The sequence below is a fragment of the Rhea pennata genome, chromosome 2 (assembly GCF_028389875.1).
Source record: "Rhea pennata isolate bPtePen1 chromosome 2, bPtePen1.pri, whole genome shotgun sequence".
NCBI lineage: Eukaryota > Metazoa > Chordata > Aves > Rheiformes > Rheidae > Rhea > Rhea pennata.
In genome coordinates this window covers 67,943,460-67,968,152 of record NC_084664.1, presented here as the reverse complement: position 1 = coordinate 67,968,152, position 24,693 = coordinate 67,943,460, and the positions used below count along the sequence as shown (strand labels likewise).

Below are 24,693 nucleotides of genomic sequence, written 5' to 3'. Positions count from 1 at the left end.
AATCTATGTTTAGTGCAAGATTTATTCTCCCAATTACATTTTTCCCCAAAGAGTTTCATCACTGTACAAGGTAATGCACGAATGTGCCTAGTCTTTTCTTTTAGCTTGAATATGCTTTCAAGACCTTTGGATCCCAGCAGCAATAAATTCTAGAGCATATTTTTCTTTGTAAGTAGAGTTGATCATGGATAGAGAGCTCCCTTTTATGCAGCTGTGTGTACCAAAACATGAACCCCCCCACATGTATGCTGTTAGAAGTTGAATCAATACTGTTACCATGAATATTAATTCCGGTGTAGTGTGTGCAGATATACCAGTAATAAGAAGAATAATTAACCCCTTCCCTCAACCAAAAAAAGAAGTTTAAAAATCTTAAAACTAATAAAAGAAAAATCTTAATAGCTCTATTAGACAGTTTTGTGAAGTTATACAAGTCTGGATTTGACTGTATCTATGTACATGTAAATAAGAAAAATGAGTTTCTCTGCTTTTGCTAGCTAGAGACATGTGGGTGTCAACTCCAGCGCTGAAAGGCTACAATACAGATTTCAGATGTCAGCTGAAACATGTTACTTTACTTTCACTTTTTTTTTTTTTTTTGAGGATCTTGGTGCTAGAAGTCAAAAGTCAAATTTGCCAGATATTTTTAACTATTAATCATCCCATTCAAAGTAATCCTCTTAGGAAGTCAAACATGAGGAGGTTTTTCTGTTCTGTTTCTTTTGTTATTTTGGGAACTTTTGTACCTTTTATGAAACATGATGTATTCTGTAAAAATTCTTGAACTTAAAAAGTTAGCTTTATTGCTATTTTGAAGGTATGGCCTGAGTCTTCTCACAAGATGCTGAGCCTTCTGTTCTGGCAGAGTAGGACATGTCATCTTGTGTGTTGCATGGCATCCGTTGCGCATTTAGAGAATCTTTGCTGACCTGAGGTTTCTTACTGCTTTTCTATGTGGGGTGGCATACTTCGGAAATCAGGAATGAGCTTGTAAATATTGCTCCTTAGCTGTTGTAATTAGCTTTAGTGAAGCTGCAGTGGTTCACACCAGTGATGAATCTACTTTACAGAAGTTGTTTCCCCGAGTGGTACGTAGTTGTTTCTTCCCCCATATGGACTGCTCTTCTGACACCTGTATTTCCTGGCCTCCTGGGAAAGTACTAGGAGTTAGAATAGGAGAAATGCAAGGCAATTGCTAGGTTTTCTGGCTGGCAGCTCCTAAGATGAGGATGGATTGCAGAAGGGTTGTAGGAAACTACAGCCGTTAGTATTCTTTTGGTTACATTTGATTGCATGAGATTTTTTACTGCCAGGCGGTACAACTGTGCTTGCAAATTGCAAGAAGAAAAGGTTGATTAACATATATCCTGTGAAGTGAACTTTCTAATTAATAAGGATTTTAATTTATATCATAATTAACTAATGGGATACTTTAAACAGCAATCCTTAGTCTGAGTCTATGACTCCCATATCCATTTTGCTTCAAACAGAATGATACTCCAACAATATGAGAAGGACTACAAGTTACAGAATATTTCTCTTTGTCCCCTTTCACATTTGCAGTGGCCAGTTCTTGAACTTGATTACTATATATTTTTTTCAATTAGTAAAGAAATGGCATTTATACACAGCTTTCATCATCCTATTTGTTTTAATTGCCCTCTAAGCTGTTTTCATGAATTTCATTATTTGAAATATAGCTTGTAGCTTCCTTACAATGCTACTGTTGTTCCTTGTTTGCTAATGTGTTTTTCATAGACTACAACCAGATTTTGTTTTAAGATAAGCCAAAAATATCCTTTAGCAGTCATTTATGCCTAGTTGCACCCATCATATGTAGAATAGTTTCTTCCTCAACTGCTAGGAGCACTGGAAGCATAGCTGTCAGGATTTAAAGTGAATGAAGTGCAGCTTGACAGACAGAAATGATGTTTCCTGTGTGAGCAAACATCCATTCATAATTTCTGGGAAATCTTGAGACAGTTTCAACCAAACTGTGCATGTGTCTTGGTGTGAACGTGCTGCACGCTGACACCTTAAATCCTTTGAACAGCTCTGCAACAGACAAGTAGAAAAGCCTGTCACTCTTGAGTATTTTTGCGACTAAAGCCACCAAGATGGGTTCACTAACATTCGTGGTATTGGGTTATTTCAAACTTGCAAGTGATCGGATAGTCCGCTGTTGCACCAAACTGTGAGGCTCCTACAGGTTTCACGAGTTCTTGTGCCGTTGAGTACTGGTTCTGCTCTTTGTATTATTTTCTCTGCCCTGGGTGCTGATAGGAGCTATTTTAGCTTTTTTGTGAAATGCTTCATCATTCTTCTTAAAAGCCAAATTGGTGCTAGGCTGCTATCATGGGCCATCATTCCCCACGGAAAACCAATGGCAAACAATCAGTGGCCGGCAGTCTTTCAGGCTTTACTCTTGTGGCTTTTCACCTGAGCAAGAGGAAATACAAACGGACATTGCAAATTTGGCTTACTTTGCCCGGGATACCTATGCCTTGGAATATTTCAACTCTGTTGAAATACATGAATAGATTTGTGATAGCTCTGTGTATTTTGAAAGCAGACTGAGGTGGTTTCAGATGAACATCTTCATCTAAAACCGTTCCCAGACAAAAGCGTAGTACTTGAAAAGCAACCCTTGATGAAATAAGACCTGTTTATGTGCAAGTGTTTGCTGCAGTCGCTGTCCCCATAGTAACTGAGGCCTGCAAAGCCATTTCATTCCTGTTTAAGCACCTGAGTACCTTTGTGGTTCTGGGCCTAGACGTTTCTGAAGTCAGTGTGATCTCACTGTACAGGCATTTTATGAATTGCAAGAAATTTTCTCTTCATCTTTTTTTCCTTGAATAAGAAAGATTTGACTAGGGGAATAATAATTTTAATAGCTTGCCCATCAGTCATACTGAAAATGTGGTAAAGAGGAGGACCTAAAAGATTGAGCTGGAAACGGTCCATTTCTGCTCCTCTGGACATATGGCATCTGAGTACTTCATCACTGCTATAAGCCCCTTCTGTGTAGTTGGCTCATTTTGACATGAAAGTGTTTAGTCTTTGACTGTGTACTCTCACCTTGTGTTTTGCAAAGTGAATTTTCCCAAAGGAACAGGATAATATTAAAGAATCAGAAATGTGACACACAACATATATATGTGACACACGACATACGTATGTGGCTAGTGATATAGCTGATCTTCACTTGGGATTGATGTTTTTCAAGGTTAGGATCAAAGATTAGTCTGAGAGCTATTAACCTGGGTTGGAAACTGTCAGAGGGGTGCAAGCATTGGGAAGATGTGTGTTAAGCGGCTCGTTCTGCTGAGGAGGCAGGCAGCTATACTCTTAACAAGCAGCAGTCTCTGGCGTATCCATTTGTCTGCAACTAAAGTAACAGTGATCGAGTCTGGATGTGACAGGTGTGTAAGCCCTTAATCCTCCAGAAGGCAGATGGTGAAAGAAGAGAGACTTCTAGCCGCAAGGGAGCATTTGGGAACAGCAGACCTTGTTACATCTCCTGTGCTTTGATCCCCAGGACACCTCAGGAGAGGGCTTGCATGAAGCCTGCATAGAGACCCCCGCTCCAGTGCACAAGAATTGCACAGGCTCATTTACACAGCTGCTTTGCTACTGCTTCTCAAACCTACCTTAGGCCAGGCAACACCACCCCAGGGTAAAAATGTGAGGAATTGGAAGATTAAATAAGTAATGAATGTATGTATGTGTGTGATTCCTGCATTATAGAATAAGCCCAGATTTTGCTGGGTAGTATGAAAAATTTTGGGCTATGCTTTTATAGCTATATTCAGTTACTTGCAGTTTATGGTTGAAAATGCCCAGCAATTTGCAAATATGTGATCCTGTAGTTTTTGATGGCAAATCTGTTTTGTGGATGGGTCATAGATAATTACCAGTTGCCACACTTATGTTCTCTGGCACCAACAGAAAAAAACAGATTGACTAGGGTCATAGTATTTGGAGTACTTGACATATTTCAAAAAATATAATCCTGCTAAAATCTACAGTCCCTCCGTGTCCTGAAAATGCTTTGCTGCAGTTTTTTAACTGGGTGCAAAATCACTTCAGAAAAAAAAAAAACACCAAAAAACTCACACAACTGGAGAGAAAATCATAGAAGGGTATAGTTTGAAGTCCATCACTGGTCTCAAAACAAATTCCAATCAATAAAAAGTAAATAAAGAAAAATGTTAAAAAAGATTGGAAGCAAATGTATGTTACTTAAAAAAAGTGGTTTATAATGTCCTTTCTAAAACCTTAAAGAATATTTAATTTCTCATATGGGGTTACTTAAGAGATTAAGCTATATAAGGACTTGGAAGACCATCTGAACACTGAACACACAGTGCAGATTTTTTCTTTTTAACTTTTTTTTCTAAAAGACATTTCACAAGTTTGTGCTCATTATTCTTTTGGAAAACAGTATAATGCTCTGCTTTCCTGGAATCAAAAAAAAGTAACTTTTGACCAGTTACCAACAGATACCCATAGGGTAAGTATGCAGGCCCCACGCCAGTGATACTTGCTAGCAGTAGCAGAATTAGCTAGATACTGAAACACCGAGGAATTAGTTTTTCTGGCAGGAGCTCAGAACATGTAGGAAGGTTGGAGATTAAGATTTAGAAATAGAGATAATTGTGCTCCAGAGACATGGAAGGTGGGGTTAAGCTGAAAAAATACATCTGTCTGCAATGTACTAGACGTTTAGATGCCGTTAGCAGGCAATGGAGGGAATTAGACATAGCAAGGGCAAGATATCTCAGCCTGAACTAGACTTCTAACATAGGTTAGATGAACTGTCTGCTACGCTGCCTGTGACTTCTGAGTGACTCCAGAAGGTGATGTGATCAGATGTCCATGGTGTAGACATATTAAGGAAGATGAAATGAGTTCACCTTGATGCCCTTTAATTTGCCTCTGTATCCGGTGAATAGGATTTGAAGTCTGACACAGGCTGCCAGTAAAACTGATACCTCTGGCTGGAATTGCACTGCGTTGAGTGTTCCTCAGCAGTGAGGAACTCAAGTATTGATAAATGCTTTGTCTGTGCTCAGGGAATGCTTAAATTGGAAATTTATGATATCTACTAGGTAAGAGGAGTTTGGAAAGGCAAAATACAGTGATGTTAGTTTGTCAGGGTATCTTATGTGGAAAATACTGTGATAAAAACTTCTCAAGCTAAAGCTGCCTTAGACAGCATTGTTTGTTGAGGCAATCGATACGTTAGTCCACGTACAAAATCTTCCTAGTGCTGGTTTAAATTTGTATCCTCATGGTTACTGTTAAAATTTGCTGCAAAAATGATTTGTATTTTAATACATGCATGATTTACAAACTGATTCAGATTCATTAGTAGTTTTCTATTTGGCCATTAGTTTGCGCAAATGCAGTTTGGAAGGATTTGTTCATGAGCTTCTTTGCTGTTTATGACTAGTCCTCTGTAACTTGTTGCCTACATTAGGCACTATTTTTGTGATTTCCTGTCTGGATGACTTGAATAGCAGGTGGTGAATTTTCATTTAAAAGAGCTTCTGGGATAATTTTGCAGAGTCGTGTGTGTCCTAGTTAATGAAAATATTGGGATTAACAAGCATTTTCACAAATCTTTGGCAGTTGTTCAAGCACCAGAACAAATTGATCTGGCTGATTTTATTCGCAAAAAATATTCATGAAGTGGTTTTGAAATCATCTAGCTATTGATCTTTCGTCTCTACCACAGAAGAACAACTATTTAATTTCAAAGGAAACAATTACCCAGAGGTTTGTGCCATGTCTGGAAAGTTTTAGGAGTTACAGGCTTCTGTCAGTAAGAGGAGTAATATTGTGTGTTAGAACAAACTGTACCAACAGTTAGCCTGCAGAATGGTGTTTTATAGTTTTCCAGATTTTTTTCCTACTATTTTGCTATTCTAGTCGTATGTAGGGCTATAATACCATCCAGAAGCTGAATTTGCTCTGTCGGTATGCCCGGGACGGCACTTAATACCTTCTGGATGTGCGCTGTATCATGAAAGTCAACAACTTTTAGTCATGATGTGCACTTCACGTAGCCTTTGTTCGTCAAAGCAGCTTTTCCCACAGGAAGACATTTTCTAGCCTCTAAAGAGCAATTGTTGTTCTAAAGATTTAGTGCAAGCTGTAGTCCAGCCATTCTGCTACTCTGCCAACTTTACAGAAGTGGAGAGAGCATTTGCTTGGTCAAGACCAACTGTGATTTGTAAGCAAACTTGGCGTTTTTCACAGTGTATCTCCTGTAGATCAGTCAATGCCTTAGGAAATAAGTGTAATGGATTATAATGCTTTAATTCGGATGGCGGACATCTAAATAAAATAATGCTTTCAAGTAGAAAGGGAGGGATTTTTCTACTACCTGCCTATGACAAATGGAGCTTATCAGATACATTTCAGCTGAAGAGTTATTTTGTAAATCAGGAAGCTAATTCTGTGGTACCATAAGAGCATTAGTGTAATTGTGTGAGATCCTAATCACTCTTGTGCAGTGGAAATGGGAAGAAACTAGAATCAGAATGAGTGTCTTTGGTCAGAAATTGGTCAGAAAATGAGTTTCTGTGGATATAACCAGTGAGGATAAATAGAGTAATGTGTTCCTATTTCACATTTAGCACACCTGAAAGTTTTAAATTGGTGCTTTGTAAGTACAGGAAAAGAAATGAAAATGGAGAATGAAAAAAAATTTTTTTAGAAATAACTTTTAGAGAGAGCTACACAGGATTATTTATCCCTGTACTCTTCCTTATGCAGTTATTGATCCATTGGCAAATCCCTGAATTCAGTGGAGCTCTGTGAAGTTAGCTGTGCAGGTAGTGGAGATGACATAGCTTAGATTTGTGTTGAAAATACTGCTTAAAGGGAAGGAAAAAAAAATCTTTACACGGGCTTTTATCATTAAATTAATATTTTGCTGGAAGAAGGCAGGCTTGGTAGGTTTGTTTTGTGTGTAAATACATTTGATTCTTAAAAATATTCATAGATTTCAGCTTGCTTTTCTGTTTGGATTGGGAATTAACAGTGAGAATGTAATATGTGTGACATACTGCATTGAATAAAGCTTATCTTTACAAAATAAGATATAAGACATTTCCTACCTGTAGAGCTTCTCTCTTTAGCTTGGTTAACCAGAACACTTCCCTTAGAGATACAGTTCTTACTAGTTAAGATATGCTGTCACTTCTTACTGCTGGCAGTGAGAGCAGCTAAGGAAGGTTTGGAGTGTGTGTTAAGCAGTGTGTTTTTGTTCATAGTATCTTTCTATTATGCCTAAAATGAGGGTACCCACATCTTCTGTTCCTCTTCTCCTCATATGAGTAGATGGAAGAACATACACAGAAGAATGTGGTGTTAAGCCTCAAAGCAGGCTGTCATGCACCAGGCCCTGGTGTTGGTAACAAACAACCTCAGCAGTTTACCTTGGGATCCAATTCTATCCCCTCATTGAAGTTGATGGAAATTATTCAACTGACTGCTTTTGTTCCTGGAATAGACCTTTGATTAATAAATAAGGAAGGTTAAAATGCTCTTGTCCAGAAATACAGATGCAGGAACTGTCAATGCTACATTCACATCTCTGTGTGTGATGAGGAGGATGTTATAAAGCCAGTTATGAGAAGTGTTATCCTCTAATATTTTTTAAACAAAATTTTACTTCTAAATCAAAGTAAGATTTTGGGTTTTTGGACCCAGAAGTCATTGTTGGATGTTTTTTGTTGCCATTCAGACAAAATTTTTTCCTCAGCTGTATGTCACATCTCTTCAGATTCTCTGTAGAGCAGAAAACAGCAGTGCAGTGAAATCAGAGCGGCTCAAGCTAAGCATCCCTCAAAACAAGCCCAAACTGGGTTTGTATTCCTTGGTGTTGTGACAATGGAAGAATTTTATAAGAAATATTTTTATATGTAAATGTCCACCTGCAGAAGGAGCCTTTATAAAGCTGGTATAAAGTACTATTTAAACTTGTACTGTTAAACAGATAACTGTCTTCAAAACTGAATCTCTTGTTACAATTGTAGTACTTAAATGTGATCTTTTTTAGACAGTATCAGCTACTAGCTAGCAAAATCATTGTAAGCACAACATACATGTATGCATATACACAGGCTAAATAAAAATATGAAGACAAATACAAAACATGAAAATTCTAATCTTCCTGGACATCTTTTGATATCTTGCCAACTAGAAGCTAAAATGATTGCATCAGTTGGAATGATCTGAACACAGAAGAAACCAAATCCACCAATCCCAGTTGCTATTGAGCTTTTACAGTGTTTGGAGAATGATAAATTTGAAGAGCATAGAGGAAGTTATTTGAAGCATATTTTGAAAGCATATTTTGAAAGTATTTAAAATCTAGCAGTGTGGGGAAAAAATTAACTCAATGCTAGGAGACTGTTAGGGGAATGGTGTGGTATGGATGTCGGTACTTTTATGGTAGCTCTGCTGCTGTGAGCCATGGAAGAAGACGCAGTGGTGAGTAGGAGCATGAGGGTGATCACAAGCAGCCTGCAGCTGTGGCAGACATCCCTTTCTGCAAATCTGCAAACTTGGGGCTGTTGGTGGCACTGTGTACTTAGAACAGCCCCATGAGCTGGTAGCGTTGGCTCTCTGCAGAACCCTCGGTGGCAATTTGAAACGTCTAATTCTAATTTAGCTCCTAATTCAGGTGGTTGAGTTAGATGAGTTGAATTAAGAAAATATAGCTAATTCCTCAAACTATCTGACTTACCTATGCATACACATATATTTCTGTATATATATATATGTGTATGTGGATATGTGTGTATACATATATATATGTATGTGTATACATCTACATATATGTATACACACATATTTTAAAGATATTTTTATTTATATATATATATATATCTTAAAAATATATAAAATTTATTATTAATTATGTGTTTATTAAATGTATAAAAAAAGATAGCAAGCTTGGTTGAGAGTTAATTGACTCTACCTACCAGTTTTTATTTTAGTACAACAAGGCATTTTGGCTCAATTGTTAGAGATAAAAATATGAAACTCTCATTCTAGCTATTTAAAAAGGTTAAACACCAGCTAACAGAGAGGTCTTGAAATACACCTGTGTACGGGAAAGTGTTGTCGAGTGAGCAGGTTTCTAGTGGGTTCTCACTGGGCTGGTTTCTTGGCCGTGCTTTGTTGACCACGTCATGTTTTGATCTATGTGTGCTTAGGGAGGCAAGAGGGGAGGAGAGGGTCAAGGCAGGCGAACCTGAGCTGCCTGGTGTCTTTGAAGTGCTGCAGATGCTGAGCGTGCTGCTCCCTCTGGCATCCCTGCTGCTGCCCACCCAGAAGCCAGCTACAGGGTCAACATTTTTTTAACCGTTCTGTCATCTCTCCCCTGATGGCACTGCCCTATCAGTATGTTTAATGAAACAAATATTCAGTTAGTCACTTCTTCCAAAGGTTTCTTTGAAAAGTGGAAACGGAGTTTTCTGCGGCAAGTCTTTAGTCCTGCTGCCGGCAACACCTTATATATGGCTGTAAATCTTCCAGGAGTTTAATAAGGGTGAGCTGCATTTCACTGTAGTAAGATACATCTTACGCTAAGACATAAAGCGTTAGGGATTCTGTATGTAATAGCCAGTGCTTCCCAATATTAATGTCAAAACCGAGGATGTAGTACTGTGAGCTGCAGAAGTCATTTAGAAGTATTGCAGTGTTTCGTCCCTAAGTATCCTGATTTTGTCATGGCAGCACTGCTCCACTTCAGGGATCTGTGACATTCATTTTATAAACCTTATTCTGAGATGCTTGTAGCTCTTCTGCTGCGTACATGAGGAGTCATTGTGGAGGATGAAATCCCTTTAACTCAATTGCTTTTACTTTATTTATTTATTTTCCTTTCCTAAAGTTAGACATACTTCAGCCAAAATACTAGTCTGACTTTGAAAATTCTACTCTTTTACAAGCACTGGAGTCGGAGTAATTTTCTGAAGCATTTAGGGACCCGATATGCAAATAGGTGCCTACTGAGATTTACAAAAGCACCTACTTCCCATCAAGTCATTTAGAAATCTACCTTGGTTGTTTCTCCAGCTTTAGGAAACTTATAAGTGTAATTCACGAAGACACTTTTGAAAATTTTAAGCTAGAGCTTGGTTTGTTCATATGAAAGTCAGTTTTTAGTACTGAACTGAATAGATAAATACATCAATGTTATTCATTTCAAAAATTGTTCAGCTATTTATAAATTAAATGATTAAAAACTAAATATATTTAAAATATTTTTCTTTCCAAGGTCTGATGTGAGTGAGCTTTATCTCTCTCATTGGTGAATTATTTATATAATGTTGTTATTTATGAGTCAAAAAAACACAAACAATATTTTTTCTTTCATAAAGCTGTGAAACTAACAATAGAAAATAATCAAATGCTTTGTGAAAATACTCGCTGGTTCTGTTTTTCATGGTTAGGGAAGAGCACAGCGTTATTAAGTTCTGATCCACCATTACTACATCCCAGCTTTTGTCATTTTAAGTCTCCTTGGTCAAATTAAGTGCTGGGGTATGTAAGTACTGTTCCTGTGGAGAAGTGCAGGTTGTTATTCCTGAGTAAAATTTGGCATTTTGCCTAGGTCTGTCTCACCTCCCACTCAGCCTATGGCACGAGGAGGCTGACTGGGGAGGAGAACAGTGAAAGCTTAGAAAATAGAAGGGAGCAGACTGGATGGGAGTTTTCAGTGTGCTTTTCATTGCTGCTCTTGTCATCTTGGTATTACGAAAAGAACAAGAATATTCTTATTTTTCATATTAAGAATTTGCTGCTGTCACATGGATTTTTAACTCAAAAAAGTTTTTTGTGTGCACGTACATATGTATTTGTAACTTTTTTTAGTGCTCACAGACACAAGCAGCTAAAAAGTTTGGGGTTTTTTTGTTAATGTTTTTTCTTGGAATTGTACAACTTTTTTGTAATTTGTTGATATCAGTGTAAAGATTTCAAATTTAGCACATACAAAAAACCCACATCAGATAATACATGTAAAATTATGTCCATAGTTACAAAGACTTATCCTCCTTACTGAACTACCTGCCCTTTCCTTTCCCTTAGAAATAATAGTCTGTAGGGGACTTGGTATACATCTTGCGCTCTCCTTGAGGAATAATCAAGTTAGGAGTCTTGCCTGCCATGTTTTCCACCTTTTCTATATCCGGGTGAATGAAAGGAAAGGAGAACTAATGCAGAGTGATGTCATGCGTGAAATTTGAGGCATGACTCCCATTAGTAATCATACAGCTAGTTTACCTGCGTCAGAAGCTACTTTGGGGATTCAGGGTTTCAGCGTCCTCCCTTCAGGTCTGCTGTACCAGACAGACAGACAGACACACCCCTGCTTCAATGTATGTAATGTAATGCTTGTGGTGGGAGAAAACCTGCACAACTGATTGCAGGTGAAGGAGAGAGTGGTTGCTTTCAGTGAGCAGAGAGGGCAGGACCTGCTGATGAATGCAGCAAACTGTCAGTGCACTACCATATACTAGACCACTGTTATTCTCCCCATCTTTATCCTAAAACCTAATGGAAAAGGCTGGTTTCTCTGAAAACAATCTTTAAAAACATTTTCAAAAGCTGTGAATGCTTGCAGAAGTGATTACCTGGCAGATCCATTTGAGAAAGATCCTTCTGAATTTTTTCAAATGAATTTCTTGAAACATACAAGGCTTAAATCTGTGGACTGCTGATGTCCTTTTTAAATCCTGTTAGTCTTTAGTGATATCCAGAAGACAAAAATTACCTAACAATTGCATCGTATTTCAAAAAATTGATGTTTGGTAGAAACCCAAGTGCAAGGTCTAACCTGGGTTTATGAATCCATCTGCTGCATCTCATACTTCCCAGTAGAGCAAGAGCTTCCTACAACAGAAAACAGTGTCATCATTATCATTTCAATGCATCTTTGTTGATTGGTTTTAGTCCTAATGACAAAGTCATTGCAATTGTTTCTATCCTGTGTAACATAGAGTACTGCACCCCATGGCATCCAGCTCTAACATAGTATGTCTGTAGGATTTGTGTTCAGACAGGGACATCTATAACTTTAAGGCATTTCTCTTTACCATTCTAGCATTCAGAAAATTTTAACTTGCATTTTTCATATAACTTTATGTACAACTTAAATTTAAATGTAGCTATCTTTTTGACTTCTGCCTGTCCTAGTAAGGGAATCCCCTGTTACATAAAACATGCAGACTTCTAATGGTACTCATTGGGCCAGAGTTCAAAGATTCTCAAAATGCTGGACTGCATCTTGAGATTATACAAGTTAGAGTGACTGCTACGTAGAAAGCACTGATATATTATATGTTTCACAGAAATACTCTGCAGTGGGATAGATGCCCTGAGAAACCCTGTTACATTTAATGTTTTTTGGAGCCTGACAAGACCTCTCTCTGAGCAGCAACATTTATACTCTGGTTTAGTTTTGTTTGCTCTGCCTCATGCACACAAGAGTGTCTCTTAGGTGTTTGTGTACATTTGCCATTAATGTTAGTAGAAGTTTTATAAGTTCACTCAGAAAAAGTTCATCAAGATTGTATAAAACAGGTAGCTAAACTGAAGTTGTATCTCACCCTCTGAAAAGACCTGATGAAAGTCTGTCTTCTGCACTGCAAAACTGTAATAGGTATCCAGGATAACGTGGGTACCAAAAGGTGCAGTAGATGATGGTTCACAAAACGTAATTCAGAGCAAACTTGAGTGCTGTCTAGGCAGCGGTGACTGTGCAGTGTACACATGTCTCAGGAGATCAGCTTGCGTAAGTTTTCTCACTGTGATTTATTGGAGGCCATTAGGTTGCTTGTGATTTAGGGTATCTTTCTGAGCTACAGAGGTTACAGCCTTTTGTGGATAATCTATTGCTCCTTGCTGTGTTCTGTTTCTGTTATCAATAGGATAACCAAGGAACAAAGCTGTATGCTGTAGTATTCCCTGCAAAATCCTCTGACAATTAAGATGCCTAGTATTTGGACAGAATCTGTTTTTAACCAAAAGATGCTCTAGCCCAAATAATATAAAAATTAGAGAGGCATTAGAATTACATGTTAGAACAGCGAAAGTAATACACTATGTGTTCCAGGTCAAAAATAGGAGAGACCAGACGTATTAGTCTCTTTTAAACTGAACTGCCAGATACCATATGCAAAGTTCAGCTATATGTGTAGTTAGATAGATACCCTTCCTGTCCAGATGACTACAGGTGCTTACATCTGTACAGGGGACTCCTTTACTTTTTTTTTATTAAAAGTTTTCAGGTGAAACTGGCCTCTCTTAAGGCCAGTGTTTGTTCTAATCATATGCAGGCTTAATTCTGATCCCGTAGAGAGGTCACACTGGCTGCTGTGTTCAGAATCAGGCAGACCTACCTTCTGTCTTCTTTCTCAGCCACGTGCACTGCAGCATTGAAAAGATTCTGTGGTGTGCAAAATAATTCTGGTTGTATCTGTTCAAGTTTATTGTGCTGTTTGGGAATGGTATTTGACCAAACCTGTCTACTTGCATCTAAGTGAGGTGACAGAGTAGAAAAAATGATGCTGAGACATTATCTGGCAATAAAATAATTGGAAAACTCAGAAAATAACTAGATCTCTGATTTCTTTTCTTTTTTTCTTCTTTTCCCCCATAGAGTATTGCAACATTTCCACACTACTGCTGAAGATTACACTATCATTTTCACTTCTGGATGCACAGCTGCACTTAAACTGGTAGCAGAAGCATTCCCTTGGATACCTGAAGGTACAAAGCAGCCCAGCAGTCGATTTTGTTACCTAACTGACAGCCACACGTCTGTTGTGGGTATGAGGGGGATAACTGCCTCAATGAATGTTTTATCTGTTCCAGTAAAACCAAAGGAAATGTTGTTATCAGAGAAAAACAGGTTAGCACCTGAAGACAAAAGCTGCACGACACCTCATCTTTTCTCTTATCCAGCTCAGAGCAATTTTTCTGGTATCAAATATCCCCTTTCATGGATACAGGACATAAAATCTGGAAAACTCTGCCCCATCAAAATACCAGGGAAGTGGTTTGTTCTACTAGATGCAGCTTCTTACGTAAGCACTTCTCCGTTAGACTTAAGAGTTCACCAAGCTGACTTCATTCCCATCTCATTCTATAAAATCTTTGGATTCCCTACTGGGTTAGGAGCGTTACTGGTAAACAACCGGATTGCCCCCTTCTTGAGGAAAACCTATTTTGGAGGTGGAACTGCAGCTGCCTACCTTGTAGGAGAGGATGTTTACTTCCCACGAAAATCTGTAGCAGAAAGGTAAGACCTTGTTTAACCAAACAAATGGGGTTTTTGCTGATGCTGTTTCCTTTAGACAAATGTCTTTGTGTTGGTGCATGCACTGGGCTGTGACACGTGTTTGTTTATGCGATAGGGGAGGTATTTCACATATAACTGTTTTCTTCATAACTTTCTTTTTTTCCTATTTAAAAAACATCGTATGAGAGAGCTACTTCCTTGCCTGATATGGTTTGTCACAATTGATAAAAATATAAGAGTTCATCCAGTGACGTGAAGGTCAGTCCATACATTTTTATATTTACATTTAAGCTACCTCATTGGAAACCTCATTTGTTTTTGAAACTCTGCACTTGCAGCTAGGCCAGGGCTGATCATACACTGGGATGACCCTTAGTGAAATTGGAAAATAAAGTCCGTGTATTCCTCTGGAAAGGTGGTGTGCTTTGCTCTCAACAGAAGCTTTGTCAGCTTACATACAGTAAGATAAATTACAAAGGACAAATAGTGGTAGTGAAGCTCTCTAAAAGAAGATAGAGGGTACCTAAAAGAGATCACACAGTACATAACGAAATGCAAGGCCATGAATAAGTTTCCCCACGTCCTTAATACGTTGAAATGCCACTCTTAGCAGTGCTTGATCACTCTCTCTCCCTCATGCCAGCAAAGCTTATACAAAGGCACTAAAGGCACTTCCTGTCTGACGTCCAGCATGTGTGCAGGGGGAAAGCTTAAATTCACTATTTAATATTAAATGGTAGTCCTTGGGGGTGACTGGAGATGACAAGAGGAAATAGTAAATCAAGTCAGTCATGACTTGCATTTGTTTATGGCTGTAACTAGCATAGTTGATGTATATTCAGCAGCACAAAGGCCTGAGTGTCCTGTAATTTAAATACCTGTCCTTTCCCTGTATGTTATGACACATAATGATGCTTCATGTGTGTGTGCCTCTTGTAGTTTTATGTTCTTGGTGCTGCCATGTGGTTTGAGTTCTGGAGTGATAAAAGCAGTGGAACCATAGCCTGTCTCTCTTATAGTAGAAGGACATGTATTATTTCTGAAACAGAAATCTGTTTGGGGAATGTCTAGTTAATCTTTTAATTTAGAAGTAAAACCAACATCAAAACATTCTTGTTCTGAGTTCTATTTCTGGTTTTCAAACCAACAAGGCTTTGAAGTACACCAGAATTACTGAAAGTCAGCATGAAAGGGCACAGAAATGACAGGTTCTTACAGTGCCCTCGTATCACCTGCAAGCCAAGGAAAAATCTTACTTTAATTTGACCTCTTGGTTCTAACTTTTGAGGAGCTCTTGCAGAGGTAATTGACACACGACTCCTGAGGTTGCATAGCAGATAAAAACATCTGAAATGCATATTAGTTCTCAATTCTCCTTTTATACCTCCATTAATTAAAGGGGAAAGATATGTGGGAAAACTGAGGAGAGTTCTATCTCTGGTATCTTTTTTGAGGGTTTTCAGAGGCTGGCTAATTACAAGTCCCTCAGGTATTTGAGGATTCCACTGCTTTCAAGGGCTTTGGTGTTCCTGGTTCAGAAGAGGGGCCTGCTTTTACTTATTTCCACTACAGACTTATAAACGGGGGAATTTGTCTGATTCAGTTCCTCAGGTTCAATGCAGAATGCCTAATCTCAGTATGAGGGAACAAAACTCAAATAGCCAAGTCTGACAGCTGGATGTGATACTGGCTCCTGTTACACACCAAAGTGTCACTAAGAGTTTGATTGTTGTACATGAATAAATATTTACATTTTTTTCCAAATCCTTTGGTGATTATTTGAAAACCCAATATTAAAAAGAACATCTTTAGAGCATTACTGATACTGTGTGTATTCCCTAGTGAACTGTGGAGGCTTGAAGTCCACTTGGAAAGGCTTGAAGTTTTCAAAGATAGGTCAGGAATGAGGATAATTAGTTTCTTCCTTCAGCTACTTCATCCAGATTTTTTTTTTAATATTATAACCTTTCAGAGGTTATGAGGTTTTGCTTTGTTTTAAAGTGTTCTTCTGGTCCTAAAATGTACACAGATAAAGCAACTAGAAGCAGAACTACCACATGTCAAGTGAAATACCAGACCATCATTGCCAAAGTTAATACGATGACAAAATTTCTGGGCCATGTTTCCATTTCTTTACTAGTGACTAAAACAGCTTGGTTGCTAGTTCTTTTCTAAGCAGTAGCTCTAGCCAGGTTTATCCCTGCCAAATTGTAATATGGGGCCTCTGTTCTCAGAGGTGTGCAAATGCAACAGGCCAAGACCCTAGGCCATCTGCTCCAGCCTGGCCTGCTTTGGGCAGGAGGTGGAACTGGAGACTTCCAGGGGTCCCTTGCAACCTCCATGCTTCTGTGGTTGATTCTGTGCAGTTCCACTGAGCTCCAGCTGTGTTCTCTCGCAAGGTGTGTCTTTGTTATTTCAAAAGGTTGGTTTCTTAAAAGTCCTTAAAAATTGTTTTTGCAGTTTTGAATTAACATTGGATTTGAGTATAATGAAATGTGTTTTATTCTGTGTGATAATTCATGAGGAAACTTGAACTCTAACAAATGCCATTGGAAAACTGGATTAGAATATGTGTATCTGAAAGCCATTACCGGAAGCATTCCCTGTCCATGCATAATCAGAGTGCAGCATACTAAGGAAATGACTTTCTCTAAGTCAAGGTGGAGATGTGTAATGAGGTGGTTTATTCATTTTTCCTTCCCAGGACTGTCAAAATTGTTACCTTTTGTCTTAATGGATGCAGCGTTTGCTGGTGTGCCTTGTACTTTATTTTGTTGCTCTTGCTATATAAATTATGCTATCACAGACTCTTTTAGGTTTCTTTAATATGCTTAAATCACTTCCAAATTTTCCCATTTCATGGTGGTAGCCAGTCTTCCTATCTCTACTTTTAAAAACATGTTTATTATATTTTCATCCTTGTATCAAGCAGCTTGACAAATTATTATCGTTCACAAATCTAGCCTCATTTCCCATGTTTTTTCTGTGCAGCACGAGATAATAAAATAATATGATTATGTATAGCAAGAATTCAGCAATAAAATATTCATCATCTGCCCTGTTTTTCTTTTGTATCTGGGAGTGCTATTCAGAATCTGATCAGTCTGGAATTTATGACTAAAAGAAAAGAAGCTGTTGTTTGTAAATTGGATATCTACACCTTAGTCTATTAATCTGGAATATCCAGTGTGTTAGCTGTTTGTGTGTTTTTAATGCCCAAACATATTTTCAAAGGCTTTGAAAATCTAGATAGCATAACTTTGTCCCTGCCCAGTTTTAGCGGTTCTTGCCTTTGCTGCTTGAAAAATTTGACTGCCCCAAAGCAGTGCCTAGACTTTTGTAGTCTGGAGTGCAGGGTGTTTAACCAAAGCCAGAGCAAAGGTTTCTTTTTTTTTTTTTTTTTTTTTGATGCTGCAAGCTTTTAATTTTGACATTATTCAGTGGCTGTAATATTTGATCTGAAGATAAAAGGTAAGATTCCCCAAATTCTAAGGAAAATGTCATCATACTGGGCACACCCATGGCCTGCAGAGAAGAACTGTCTTACCAGGACAGTTCTGCACATGCCAGTGCAGGTATGTGGTACAGTGACATGGTTTAAGTCCTCAGTTGCATGCTAGTTGCATGTGTGCTGTGAGGGGCAAGGAAGGAAGGAGCGGGAAATGGAGGCAAAAAGCTATGGATGAGAACTATCACTAAGATCCCAAGAAAAGCTGTACCTTCTTGGAACTGGAGACAAAATCCTTAGGCTGGATGTGGCTATGCAGCAGCTCCAGAATACCTTGGCAAAAGGTTGGCCTTTCTGGCTGAAGTTAAGTTTTCTCTTTAGCTTTACTGCATGCTGTCAGCACAAAAAGCAAGAATTAGAGCATCCATACAGTGACAGATGCTGGTTTATTCCACAGAAATGCTTCATAATGAAGTTGAGAAATCAGCTAAGGCCTGAACTGCATGCAGGAGACCAGTAGCTGTGCGGGTGCTAGCCTTGGCATCTAGCATATGCCCACTGACTCCACCGTTAAGGCTCTACATAGCTGTGGAGTGAAGGGCAATCTGTCCGTGATTACTTTAATGGGCTAACCCTAATGTGTGACGTTAAATGTCGGCTGTTGACGAATACTTTTTATTCAAAGCATTTTGTTGATATGTCACTTCCACTGCTTTGTGATATTTGAAATGTAAAGATATCCAGATGGGACCATTACAGGGGCAATTTCCAAATCTACAGAATTCTTGACCAAACATCCTTTTAAGCAGAAGTGGTAAGTTTCAGACAATATACCAGGGAAGTGATAGGGGCTTTCACTTTGCATTTGCATTATGAGACTGCTTCTGTACCTGACAAACTTAATAGAGCCATTGATAGAGGCATCAAGCCTGAATAGGTGATGGGAGAATGAGCTTTCTCGCCTCCCTCCCTCTTCTGCTCCATTCATTCTGTCCCACAGAGATGATGGGGTCTGAGTATTTGAGTGGTTTTTGAGTGGAACCTTGTAGGAGCCATGCTCAGCTTTTGTCCCTCTTTGAAGGACAGATAAAGTACTCTAATTTTCAAGGCGATCATTCAGTCAACATTGACAAGTACCACATTCACTTTAAAACAAAAAGTGTGGAAAAAATACAAAAATGGAAAATGGGTATCTGTTTTCTGAGTAAATGTAGCAAGGTTCAAGTGACCTGTTACTCTTTCTCTTCTCTGCATGAAGTGTAAATAGCTGCAGGAAGACTTCACGCAGTTTGTCTTTTTATATCTTAGCACATCCATGGTGGTGGTTGACTTATTGTATACTTTTCTACCAGGTATCATTAGAGCCAGCCAGCTTTTGGGGCATTTGATACAAAATAAAAATAATTTCTTTTTAAATCCCACCATCATTGTGGATGATTTTTAGGTGTCAGCATGCATTCTAATACTCAGTTGTTATTACTTTCAATAATGGAGATGTTTTATTGTCTGAAAACTCAACATAGTCAGAGTAAGCACCTACCCACTGAAAACACAGAATAGTGAGATGAACATAACCCTCTGGGGATTGCTTTTAGTCTTGATTCACCATAGGATTCATCCTAAATTGCTGAATCTGGGATAAACTGCAAGCAGTGCCTTACTAAAATGCTTGTAGAGTGCAAACAAACGCTTAAAAATATGTTTATGAACCAAAATTTGTGGGCAGTCTTCCCAAAGAGAAGCAGCAATGTAGGTAAGACTTTTTTGAGAGAGAATAAAATTGGCAATAATGGCTTCCTTTAGTTAGCCCTACGCATGCATTTGCACAGTGCTTACATTTCGAGCGTCCTTATTTATATTTTCAACCTCTTGCCTTGAAAACTTCTACCAGTTTTGAAGACAGCATTTTTTAAAGCTTTTGACTGAGCAGCTAGTGAATTGTTTCTTTTTAACAATGCCGCTGGAGGAACTTGGTGGTTAGGCTCTTCCAGGTTATAAAAGACCCCAGGCGAATGTCTCGCTGCTTCCCAAGAGGGTCACACAGACACCTCTCAAAGTACAAAGCGGGCTTTAACTACTGGGCTCTTACAGCAGAGATTCTGGAAAGAATGAATCACCCTCTAACCTGCTTCTGAAGTGCACACTCCCACGTTGTATGGAGTCCCGAACCACAGAAGGCGGCAGCTCCCCAGAGTAAGCGCTCTTCTGTTCCAGAGAGGAATAACATTTGAGTTGTGGTTTTGTCTCCAGAGTTCCCTACAGAACAACTGGGAAATCCCATCCCGAAGTGAATAATAAATAGGGCTCAGAGCTGTCAATTTGAGGAAGAAGCAGAAAAGGTAAGCATCACACTGGCTGATGTCTAAAGATTTGGGTCTGTTGCAGCCTGCAGTTATAATCTACAGATGCCTAATTTGCTTTTAATGAAACCAGTCCAGGTTGTGAATACAGCACAGCTCCAGGGCAATTTGCACTGCCTTTTAGGAACATAGTACATTCAGTCACACGTCAGCATCAGACTGCCACTTAGCACAAGTATGGAAATGCATACAGGACTGTATAGGGAAAGAGGGGGCAGAGAGGGATTGTTTCCTTGTTTTTTGGTGGGCCTCATAAGCTTTTTAGCAATGTTCAGCAAAATGAAATTAATAAAAGCCATAGATCCAAAGAACATTTGCTTTTCAAAGTGTATGGTGGATTCTCTTACTTCGAAATAAGTTGAACTAAATTAAGTACATTTTCTCTTTAGGTGCCAAAGTCTTACTGAAAGCCAGCCAGTGGCAGTCATGTGCCTAACATACTGTTCCTGTAAAGTACACCAAGCATCAATCTGTATCATTAAATATCTCCATTCCAGTACAAGACTGGCACCAAATTAATGAGCTGTAAAATAAACCTTACAAATTGCTAGGGAGCTGCAACAGATTTATTTTTAAATAGAAGAAATAAATCTAGATCTCATTATCAGATGGACTGTGCTTCAAATAGAAAATGTTTTGAGATGATAGCAAGAAAGAAAGGAATCCTGTTACATACCAAAATTTGATTTTTCCCTTTGATCAAATACAATAGAAGTTCTGCCTCAGCTGGGATGTGTCTTTGCAGCCACAGTAGCTAGTGAGTGGTTGTGTTACAGCTTCACTGAAATTTGAAATCAAACCTTTGTCTTAAGTCTTTAAGAAGCTTTCTAAACTTTCCTCCTCAAGGGTTGAGATGTTATGGCTTTTGTTTTCTAGTGATAAATCTATTGTACAGTATTTTTAATGTTCTTTAGAGGTGCTACATTTGTTGATTAACCTGTTTGATATATGAAGAAAAATTCACTTCTTTTCCCCTGACTTTTCTATTTGTACTATGTACTTAGAATATCTTGATATTAGCATATAAAAGGGTGAGTCTGCCTTTTTGACCCAAACAGTATTTATAACACACAAGTCCTGTTCATGTAATGTTAAGGGATTGATTTACTTCAAAGCAAAGGAATTAAAGCTACATTCTCTGTCTTTTTACCTCAGGCAGTTCTCAGGAACGGGAATTTTTGTAAATACTCCACGGTATAGTATATAATTGGTATAATGCTCTTCATTTGACTCCTGAAGCTTTACAGACAAAAGCATGAGTTTAGAAAGACATCCTGAAGAGCTGTAACTAGTATCAGGGGGTCAATTTAGATATTTAACATTATTTTAACATAGTTTTTATGTGCTCCGAATCCTTTGGTGTGTGTGTGTGCGTTAAATATTTTGACAGTGATGCTGAATCTGTTCTGAGTTGGCTGCCGAAACTGTAGCGGTTCCTTTGGTATCGCTTTACTGGCAGCGTACAGGGCAGGGCCTAGAGCACGTGGAAGGCCCCGAGCACGGGCAGCAGCAGGTGACAGCTGTGGGCATGGTCCTGCATGGGACATGTAGCTCTGCCACAGCGGAGTCACACCAGCAGGGTGGCAGGAGCTGGGGCTGCGGCAGCTCCTCTCCAGGAAGAGGGTACCAGCCCGTTTGCGTCCGCGGCTTTACAAGCCTGATGCCCTGTTGAGGCCATGTGTGCCCCTCCAGAGATGCTGACCCTGCAGCACAGGTTTTCTAGCTGGGCTGGGCAGGCTGGGCAGGAGCCAGGCAGGGACAGAGGCTGATTTGTCCTCAGAAGTTTATGCAAGTTCCTGCATTTTCAGACGATGCAGTTTTAATGGTTTGTTGTTTTCCCCTTAGAGCCTATTTCATCATAAAATCCAGCCCAGCTCTGCTGCGCTGCCTCTTACTGGCTCCCTGCTCGGGGCTGAATTTTACAGGGAACCTGCATATTTGTGCTGGATAAATCAAAAAGAAATCAGAGAATATGCCATATCCGTACTAGGTGATACCTGGTGGGAATGGTCCATGTTGTAACTTTTGTATCCATACTACCTGATACTTGGTGAGAACGGTCCCTGTTGTAACTTTTTGGTGTCTAGAACAATACCGCAGTGTTAAGCGGAATACAAATAAGTAACTAACAAGACCTTGGAAATCTGTGAGAAAGAACAGCAGTAGGTTACATATAGATTCTGTGACTTCCAGCCACAGAATAACTGTGAGAAGCAGTCAACAGGAAGGTCAGAAGCCCTTCATATCATATCATAGCCTGGTTACGCAGCCAGGACGGAGCTGGGCTAGACTCCCTGCACTTGTTGGCCCCATGTGCCGGGGCTCCCGCCTACCGAGAATAACCACAAATACCGGAATTTTTCTGAAGGAGAGAGAGGCTGCTACACAACAGAGGAGCACGTTGCCTCCTCGGGGACACCCGAAAAGACTGTGCCTGCCGACTCTCTCTCTCATCATGCAGATGATCGGGATAAGCAGTGGAGTGGTCCTTCTCGAGATTACCATCGGGTCGGTTGGTTTGTAAGTATGACTAATAAATTGATTGCTACTGAAGAGTGTGTGTGTGTGTGTGTGTGTGCGTGCGTGCGTGCGTGCGTGCTGGCTTGCCAAACTGGACGTTTGGCCCCCGGGAATCTAACTAGAACATATGCAGACAGAAACAAGAGCAGAGACGAGGGGTGTAGGGATCACTCATAAATGGCCCTCTGTAGGAGAGGTGAGAGCCAACAACTTTTAGAGTTACAAAAGAGTATTGATTTGGAGGGAAAGTCTTTTAAAACTGAGCAATGCAGTGCAACGAAAGTGGCTAGAATGGAATATTGATTGATATTCTCCAATTCAGAAAAGCACTTAAGCATATGTTTAAGTCCCTACCTAGTACAGAAACCTGTCTGAGCATTAAAAGGGGACTTCAGCTTGTACTTTAGGTAGAGTAAGTTTATACTAATTGCAATACTGTATTTCTTTGTGGCTTCTTCTGGAAACCATATTTTCAGGAATGTTTGTTTTCTTGCTTCACAACTAGTCCTGTCCCTCTGTTATACGTGTGGATTTGAGTTTGAGTTTTTGTTATTTTTTTAGGAGGAGAGGTGGGAAGTCAGGGTGGAGTGGCTGATAGTTAAAACTGTTGGCTAAATACAACCAAATCTAGCCCAAATTGGGATAGGGACACAGTTGCATTCTCTAAGTTTTTTCCTTTAAAATGCAGATAATCATGATATAATGAAGAAGTATCCCCCTTCTAACAGAGAAACTGATACTAAGATTGAATCAGGAAATGCCTGATCAAAGATAAGGAAGCATCTCTTTAACCATGACCTACTAATGCATTACAGTGCCATGAGCTGATGTTAACCCTTCAGGGCTAATGGTGCTAAAAATCAGTGGTTTCAGCCAGTTGTGCATGGACCTCAGAACAGCAATGAGCAAATCATAAACTCTTCCCAAAAGGAGACTGAGACATGCTCATACATCTATGTGGCAACCATAATGCATTTCCAAGATCTTCACCTTCACTGGAAATTTTTAGAGTTCAGTGACTTCTTTCCACTCTGAATCATGCTTCTAACACATTTTCTGAAAGGTGTTTTGGAGATCAGATTTGTTCAGTAGCTTCAGAGACAAGGCTCATCATTTAAGAGGATATATTTTTGCAGCCTAGTAAGTCAGTCTAAATTCTCTTGAATACAAGAGAGCGAGCTGAAATGTCCATTAAGGATTGTTTGTTAATAGAAGATTCACAAAACTGTCTTATTATTTAATGACTCGGAGAAGCTTCTTACATGGTATCCATATTATTTTATATTTTATATATAACTAAGCTATGAAGATGCTAGATTTTTAAAAGTTTAGTAGTCACCAGCTTCCCAGTGGGAAGTATAAACTGTATAAAGACAGAGAAGTTTAAAGGCTTAGATGATACCATTCAGGAAAGTATTTGAAGATTACAAGTATAGACGCAGATTTTATGTTTTTTCCGTCTCTTTACTAATCAAATGTATGCAAGGGTGCATCTGGCAGTTTTGTTCTTGGAAACCCATCTATGGGCTCCTCAAATAGATTTAATTCAGAAGAAAAAGGAAAATATTGATGCACTTGAGAAAAAAAGCTTTAGAATCTTCCATGACTTTCGCATTTTAACAGTGTTTACTGAAACAGGAAATACTCAAATCTGATTAAACACTTGGCTGTCACATTTCAGCCTGTTCATGTTCAGTTAAAAAATTCAGACGGATTCTTTAGCATTATTATAATCTACTTTTTTCACATCTAGACATTTATATTATCAAATAACATCTGCTATGGCTTAATAACTGTGTCAAATGATTGTAATAGCTTTATTTTGGGTGAATTTTATGATAAAAAGTTTTAGAGTTAAAGCCAGGAAACTACTTAGCTTAAAGGATTGCATCTCCTGTTTCATACTTTATGGCAGACATTTTGCAGTTATGTTTTTAGGTAGCAATCTGAAGCAGCTTTTTATTTATATTGCTGCTGATGCAAAGAAGCCTGTAACAGCTTTTAAGTTCAGCTATATAAATTGCATGGGTTTTCTTCAT

At 38.9% G+C, this 24,693-nt stretch overlaps 1 protein-coding gene across 1 annotated transcript in view; it reads left to right on the top strand.

The window, feature by feature from the left end:
- Window positions 1-24,693, top strand: part of MOCOS (molybdenum cofactor sulfurase) — a 214,358-nt gene that overhangs the window by 71,273 nt on the left and 118,392 nt on the right. Inside the window, exon 4 of the mRNA XM_062567949.1 lies at window positions 13,685-14,326. Within this exon, the coding sequence (XP_062423933.1) occupies window positions 13,685-14,326 (642 nt within the window). The remainder of the gene's footprint in view (window positions 1-13,684; window positions 14,327-24,693) is intronic.